The 8,580-nt window shown below is 35.0% G+C and overlaps 1 protein-coding gene across 7 annotated transcripts; it reads left to right on the top strand.

The window, feature by feature from the left end:
- The first annotated feature begins 5,402 nt into the window (after positions 1–5,402).
- On the top strand, positions 5,403–8,370 carry LOC149802124 (uncharacterized). 7 transcript variants are annotated; one of them, XM_089956513.1, is made up of 2 exons: positions 5,403–5,481; positions 7,341–8,370. In XM_089956513.1, exons 1-2 carry the CDS (start codon positions 5,453–5,455, stop codon positions 7,945–7,947), a joined length of 636 nt encoding a protein of 211 aa, XP_089812639.1. In that variant the 5' UTR covers positions 5,403–5,452; the 3' UTR covers positions 7,948–8,370. The 7 variants fall into 7 exon arrangements, with proteins under 7 accessions (XP_089812639.1, XP_089812642.1, XP_089812643.1 ...); XM_089956516.1 differs by having other exon boundaries at positions 5,459–5,520; XM_089956517.1 differs by lacking the exon at positions 5,403–5,481 and adding an exon at positions 5,562–5,717.
- Positions 8,371–8,580: the final 210 nt, after the last annotated feature.

Raw genomic sequence — 8,580 nt, 5'->3', positions numbered from 1 at the left:
TTGCTGATGGTTTTTGATTGAAGCTTTTTGACCTGACCGGGAGTCAGAGTAACATTAACATGACCATATGACATTTTTATATAAATAATATTTTTCTGAATAATTAGAGATTTTCCACTGGTGCATCAACGACTCTCATTCGACTACTACCACCTTCAAGTAACATGGCTTTATCGCTAAGTATGACCGCGATTGCTCTATAATTAACACCACCTGTATTCAATGTTGCTTTAAGATGTATATCAACGACAGATTGTTTTGATAGATCAAGATGTTTCAGTGAAAAATAGTAAATCTGATACAAAGTTCTGAAATCATATTGTGATATTTGCAATCCAGTATCAACATTTTGATCACGTCCCATGAATGACATTAAACGATGATATACACGTCCTATACGATTCTGTTCATAATTTAGTTGTATATTTTCTGTTGGTTCTTGTTGTCCGTTTATCCGTAAAGAAATATATGTGATACCTAGTTTATCAAATATCATATGAGAGTGAACTTGTGAGCCTAATCGATTAGTTTCCTGAAACGCAACAAAAATATGTCGCGGTGCAGAAACACCCTGTTGCGATGCTATATGCCATGTAAACTGACCGTTAACGTTAGTTTGCATACTATCTGTGCTTGTTGTTAACCATGACAACAAGGATTTACCACCAGTGTCCATGAAAGAAATTAATTTTTGTTCTACTGCGATCGTTGGAGTCATTACCGGCATCCATAGTGAAAATTTAGACAATATTACTTTACCAGCATCACCAACAGGTCTCCACAGAGCATCGTTATCATCACCTTTTCGCACAAGAACAACCGTGTGTCTAGCTCCAAAAATAACCTTTCTAAAATTTCTACAAAATCCAAAAATATGCGATAGTGGAATTGCACATGAAAATCTTCTATTGTCTCCTAGTAACATATTTTTACGTGCTGCAAATCCCAAGTTGAAATTTTCGCTAGAACCATGAACCACTGGCCACACATCAGCATCAGCGTTATTGGCAAAATTTCTTGGTCGTCTTATATTATACGGATCGCTTTCAGGGTGATTGGAGTTATCTTTCACAAACATCATTGTAGGACCTGCTGATCTTGTATAATCATCAGAATATCTTGCTAATCCTATTATTGTTGTAGCAACGTCTACATCTTTCTGAATCGATTCAATATTTGTTCCATCGATCATGTAAGTGGCGCTATCAAACAACGCCATAATCCCATTGTTGACAAAACCAACTTTTACTGCACCTCCGTAATTAGTATCATCCGTTTTTACAATTGTACCTTCTACCTCAAGAAAAGCCTCAGCGGGTAAAAAGTATTTACTTGTATCATAAACTTGTAGTTCAATTCTTCCACGTTGATCTGGTATTCGTGCCTCATAAGAATAAAACTGATAATCACGTACCGATTCATCCTTAAGGACAGGTGACTCCATATCAAATGCTTCATCGGATTCACGTTTAAACATTTTATTATAGTTATTTTCGTCTAACACGAAAACCGGGTTTGGAAACTCCACTTTCTGATATCATGCTTGAAATATTATTTCCTGATTCACTGAGTCTTTGACCTGCTATCAAATTTGATGTTATATTTCTTTCTGCCTCTTCAGATAATTCCGCTAGTTTTTTTATTTGCAGCCTGATTTATTATTTTACTTACGTCTGCGGGCATAATTTCAGTACTTCCCAGTTTCACTGGTGGTTGTTGTTTTCGTCGCAATAATCGTGCTAGTCTTTCTTTGATTGCCGAAAACGCCTTACCAGCTACGTTGACAATTGCTCCAGGAGCTTTTTCACGAACAATATCGATAGCTTTCATCGATAATTGTTTTGCAACGGGTGCTGCTTTTGGAGCTATCCTTGTGAATAATCCCCGCACAACATCACCAAGTCCATCTCCGTAAGTAGCTCTGTAGATTGGTAATCGTGAGTTCACCGCTCTGACCTGTACAGGTTTACGATGATTATTATGTATGATCATCTTATTTTATTTGTTATTTATCTAACAATTAGTCATCAACAAGTTCATCGATAAGTTCTCGGTAAACTCCGATATCCATGATACCACCTTGAAATAATCGCCGACAAATATCAGCTGCTTCATTAATTATTTCTGGTGAATTATTTCCGGCACGTTTTCCTCCTATGAGAACTTCTAACCGTGACACATCATTAATGATATTATCAGGACATAAACCAGATCCTGTTTTAGGTTCATCTTGAGGTGTTTTAAATATTGGTGGTTGCATTACCGGAGAAAGTACTTCAGTGGTGACCGGGGGTATGTCAGGTGAGTCACTTCTTCGAAATCCATGTGGTGAATCTACCGGTGAATATGTCATTGCCGGCGCAGAAATGTTTTTACGTTGTAAAGGTGGAGGAAGTTGATACTGGGAGAGTTGTTCTTGTTGTTTCAGTCTCACTCTATGAAGCTTTTTTATTTCTTTATTAAGATTTTTATATTCTTGACCTTTAGCTTGTTTTTTGTTGTAATATACGCGATATATATATTTAATAAGATCTTCATCATTTATTTTTTCATAACGGGATTTTAAAATACTAGATTTATTAAATATACTATTTAATATTGCTTCGGGTAATTGTTCTTCTTTAGTATTCCTAATTTCTTCAACAACCCCTTCCTTAAATTTTGCAATTAATTTTATATTTTTTTCTACTAGTTCGGGTTCAGGTGCATGTTCTTTTTGCACGTCGGTGACTTCAGCACGAAGTTTTCCAATACTTTCAAGTATTTCTTCGCCGACAGGTGGATGTTGAGCCGCAGCTATTTCCGTGGCTATGCCAGGTGGAAGATCTCGTAAAATCTTCTTTGTTTATTTAGTTCTTCTTGCTATTTTTTCAGTTTGTTCTGCTGTTTGTTTTGATACCGGAAGATCTTCTTTGATGACAGCTGTAACTTGTTCAGTAGCTGCAGTGACGGGTTTAAACATTTTTTTAGTTTCTTCTTCGTACTCAGCTTGTGCTTCTTGCTGCGCTTGTAGATTTTTTCTAAATGAGTCTCTGACAGGAAGAAATTTTTTAATTGCTTCTAATCGTTCTCGTGCTATTCTTGCAGTATGAGATTCTGGATATACCATTATTTTTAATATAACAATTTTTTAATTAATAGCAGCAGAGGGGGTCCTGTCTACAATTCTGTTTGGGACAAACAATAATCGTAGACGTGGTATTGACCTCTATGAAGGGTCACTATTTTTTTTTTGTCTAAAAAACGTACGTGACGCGTGAAGTGGTCTGTTCACCCCATCTGCTGCTGGGATAAAGACTTTGACCTAGCTCAGTAATAAAACTACGAAACCGCTTTTATTAAATTACTACACTAACTTTTAATTTGTTCCTTAAAACATTATCCTTACTTGCTAATTTCAATGCAAGTTGTTTTTATCTTATTTTCTGATTTATAACTTTTTCCTGAACTGCTTGTCAAAGTACACAATTTCCCTCGAGTGTGCAGTAATTTTATCAACTGGCTTATTGGTCTGATTTAATCGTTGGAAATAAACCATTGTGTGTACAGTAGTTTCACCAGCTTGTGACATTTTTGTGTTCTTGTTTATTGTTATTATTATTATTATTATTAGTAGTAGTAGTAGTAGTAGTAACCACGAAGTAGAACGGAGGTTTTCTCGTGGAATTCTTTTTATTGTTGTTGCTGGTTTCTAGTACAAAAGTAATCGTGCGTTTTGTTTTGTTTTATTTGTTTTCGGTTTCTTGGGTTGGGGGTGACACAGGAGTACGGACAGAACTGGCCTCGTGTTGTTAGTTTGTATGCATTTTGTTGAAATGCAGAAGAGTCATGTCGGTGACATCGTACTATTTTCCAGGCATTAGGACCGGTACTATGTTTCTTCTTTTTCTTTTTTCTTTTTCTTTTTGTTTTCATGTTGTAGTAGGAAGTGGGTTTTGCCCATGGAAAGCCAAAATTTTCCCACTATTTTTAAATTTTACTTGTGTTTTCGTACTCTTGTTGGCTAACTACTTTTATCCAATATAGAACAAAACCATTACTCCCATGGGCCGTCTACTCTTACTTAATGTAGATTGGTCGAAGTCTTCCCCAAATTAACTTTTTTAGTATTGTTATTTTAAACCATAAAAGGTATCATTCAACTGCGTCGTATCATCGAAAGTTGGAGAAAAATATATTCGTTAGCCTGCAAGAACATGTCGAAACCAAAGGGATTCGTTGTGACAACTTTATAGAAAGTTTTGTCGTGGAAAAATAGTTACACGATTAAACTGTTGTATCTTCATAATCGCTTTTTGTTTCTTTTTTAAATGTATAACTTCCTACCTTGTCTAAATAAAATTTCTTTTAAGAGTCAATTTTCTTCATGGAATTTTTCAGCCTCCGATAAGAGATGGTTATCATCGACGAAAATATAACTTCTAATATATAGTGACATTGATCTTGGTTAAGAGAAAGATGACTGCCATGAAAATAAAATAAAATACAGTGAAACCTGCCTTTGCGACCATTCTCCGAATAAAGAACACTCCTTAACAGCAACCACGTTTGCCTTATCCCACTGACTATGAAAAAGGGCAAACTTGGTTTCCGAAATAAGACCACCGCACAGTTCAGACCTATTTTCCAGTCCGATTAGTGTTCGTAATTGGGATGTTTTAGTTTCGTGAAATGTTTGTGGGAAAAGTTACTTTCTTGTGTTGAAGTTGGCCGTCTTCATTAATATTTGTTGGGGAAAATAATTTATTTCTACAAGTTTTTGTTTTGCGAAAATTTTCCTCTTATTTCAACGCAAGCACAATTAATAATAATAATAATAATAATAATAATAATAATAATTATTATTATTATTATTATTATTATTATTATTTCAGACTTAAGTACATAGGAAAAACCCCAGCAATTTCACTCAAGATATGACACAAACAAAATCACCAAACAATATTAATACAACAATTTGACCAACGATCAATTATTGAGGATCTACAACTGCATGTACAATTTTGTTATTACTACTACCTACTGCAATAAGTAGTGTGATTCTTGTCCCGAATGGGTTTAAAAATTTAAGAGAAAAAAGACGTAAAGAAAAAACAAAACTCAAAGAAAGCGAATGTCTCTTCCCAACAAATGGGACAATATCAATACATTTGTATAGAATTTTGGGAGAGTAATTATTTTCATGAAAATAATAAATCTATTTTGTCAAGAAAGATATACAGTAATATTGAAGTTACCTAATAATTAGTATTTTGTTGCTGTTGTTTTTGCTAGAAAGAAACTATTCTAATAGTTTACAACTTAACATCTTGTGTAGAGACGTGAAAACATGTGACCTGATGATATTTTATTATATAGAGAAAAATAACGGTTATGTACTGTCTCCAGGATGCAAGTACGAAGGGCGTTGTAGTCTTGTAGGAGTAACATATAAAGGGAGGATACTCTTGCAATGTACGTTTTCACAGAGAAGGACAACTGGTCAGGATAATTTTCCGCATACAGTCTTTGCATTTGTTTGTCAGTAAATGTTTGTCAGATCAACTCACTTTGAAGTTCTTATTATGGTTAAGAGGCATTTTTTTTTTTTAAGGCCTACTAGGCAAATAACTGAAAAACAAAACAACGTGCCATGGGGAACATATTTTCACTTCCGGGCACGCTTCAAGAACAGATGTGCACATGGTCGCTAAAACACATACAAACACACCATAAAGGTCACATACTAAAGAATATATAGCTTTTTCTTAAAAAATCATTAAAAAATGTGACTAAAATCTAAGCCAAATATCATCACCAAAACAAGAGAGAAAAATTGATCTTGAATCGGATACCCTCAAAATAGATTCGGACTACTAATAACGTTACATTCCGATTAATTGTTACCTTGGTCCAAGAAAGTGTTCGAAGTATGTAATACAGTATATATTTCTGACTAGATATAAAGGTAAATTAACATGAAAATGTACAGATAAAAGCTTATTCTGTCGATATATTACCGTTATAACGATTTACATTCGCTGTTTAAAATGTGTAGGAGTGGGGTTTTCCTGATGAACAAAAATAATACTGCCCTTCATCTGTGTACACACCTGTTTTGTGTTAACGTACTCTCCAAATTCAAACAGAAACTGGGAACTCCGTGAAAGTTTCTAAACAGTCAAGGATCTTCCAGTTATATATAGGTGTATATATATACCAGCAATAAGAACAAGTAGCAATTCAGTTTATTCAAATGCCATTTAGATTTGTGCTGAATAGTAGTTTGGATATTTTATTTAGATAAGGATATATAAAGGTGAGTTTGATTGTTAAATTATCAGACTTGTGAATATATTTCACCTGACTGAGTGTTCTGACATTTTACCATTATACACTATATGTACATGCTACCAGTATATGCAATCGAGATACAAATTGTACACCGGACTGAGTCTTCTGACATGCTACCAGTATACACATACAAACAGTAACACCCAAGTGTTCGACATGCTACCAGTATATGCTATGTACATAAAAATAGTACACCTGAGTGTTCTGACATGCTGCCAGTATATGCTATGTACATACAAACAGTACACCTGAGTGTTCTGTGTTGTGATGTGATGTGATTTGGATTTTTAACGTAGCTTTAACAATTTTTCAGTCATATCGCTACGATGTCTGCAATGTGGCAGTTTATAGTGATGTCTAGCACTGGGGCATCATGCCGCAGACATGTAGCATGATGTCCCACCCAGTCACATTATCCTGACACCAGGCCGACCGGTCCTAACACTAACCTCTTAATGCTGAGCGCCAAGCGAGGCAGCTGTTAGTACCGTTTTTGTAAGTCTTTGATATGACTTGGCCGGGGATCGAACCCACAACCTCCTGCATCCGAGGCGGACGCTCTAACCACTAGGCCACCGGAGCGGTCCTGAGTGTTCTGACATGCTTGCCAGTATCCTATGTCAATATAAAGAGTACACCCGAGTGTTCTGAGATGCTACCAGTATATGATATGTACGTACAAACAGTACACCAGTATTCTGACATGCTACCAGTATATGCTACGCGCCATAAAAACCGTAGACAAGATTCATACCTTACCTATTGTTCCTTACAAAATAACTTTAATCTCTCTATTAGTTCATAACAGATAAATATCAAAGGTACTCCAGTGACTGTTGCATTTACTACATCTTTTATATCTTAGTTTTAAACATAAATTCTTTTCAGCGTTTTGTTTACTTTCAAATTTAAATTATTCCTTTCATCTTTTCTGTTTCCTATAGCTATGCATTTTTTTCTAATCTGTATAACCAGGCATTTTTCATACTGATACATTTGCCTTGCAGGTTTGACATGTCACAAAAGGGCAAGCAGTACACTCAAAAAGAAAAGGAACATTTTTTGAGTCAATATGAAATATTTATGCCACAGAATCTGGCCTGTGAAGAACACTACGACATGGTTATCATCCACCCAACAGAAGTAGATGATGATAAAGAACAGGTATATAAGTGTCTTGATGAGCTGAGTAACCTACAATATAAGGATAAAACTCCAATAAAGGTAACTATACTGGACAATTTTGCCCTTCACATCGGATCCATGCTGGAAAGAGTAGATTTAGCAGTAAGAAACTGTAGTGTGATTTTGATATATCTGACAGAAAATTACAGCAACAATGAATATGAGCAAAAGTTTTTCACAGAAACTGCATTAATGGATGCCATCAAAAATAAAAGGAGTTCAGTTGTACCACTCTATGCCAAGGAATTGAACAAAAAAACACTTCCGTCATACCTGCTGTCTCTTGTGGAAATGAATTGTAATGATGAATATTTCAAAACTAAGCTTATAAATTTGGCCACCAAGTTCCGCCAGGACAGGAAAGAGAGAGAAGAAGATCTTCATCATAGGAAACTAGAATGGGCTGTGGAATACCATGAGAAGCATTGACAGGAGATTTGAATGAGATGTGGAATATCACAGGAAGCATTGACATTCAACTTGAATTAGCTTTGGAATATTATCAGATGCATTGGCAGGTGCAGAAACAGTTACAGTCATTGCATAAAAACAGATAAACATATTTCAGTTTTTTGTGCAACATTTAATTCTTATCTATATTTGTGAATATAGATCAACCGTGATGGTTACAACAATTAGCATCAGTGGCAGTATCTGATTTCAATTCATTTATGCATGTTTGACAAAAACTTACATTTTAGATGGAAGAAAGGCATATTCCAGGCATGAAAGACATGTTAAAAGAATTTTCATAGAAATATTAATTTTTACTTTACAAGAGTAAAGATTTGGTGCAAATAATATTTACTATATCTTCATTTCACATGATTTAATAAATTAGTTAATAAGAAACTGATGATTCATTTGTTGAGCAAAGAAGTCATAGTACATGTGGTTATTGTATCCATGGTGTTAAATAGGCCATTTCCTTGGTAACCATTGGTGCATATGTGTGTGTGTTTGTGAAAATATTATGGGAATAAAATATATTTGTTAGACAACTATCCACTTAAATGGGACCCCAAGTGGCCTATTGGTCTAAAGCGCTCACTTTTACGGATC

This window comes from Sinohyriopsis cumingii, chromosome 4 (assembly GCF_028554795.1).
Source record: "Sinohyriopsis cumingii isolate HCF-2022 chromosome 4, ASM2855479v2, whole genome shotgun sequence".
Lineage (NCBI taxonomy): Eukaryota > Metazoa > Mollusca > Bivalvia > Unionida > Unionidae > Sinohyriopsis > Sinohyriopsis cumingii.
The sequence above is the reverse complement of the archived record's forward strand: the minus strand, read 5'-3'. Positions and strand labels throughout refer to the sequence as shown.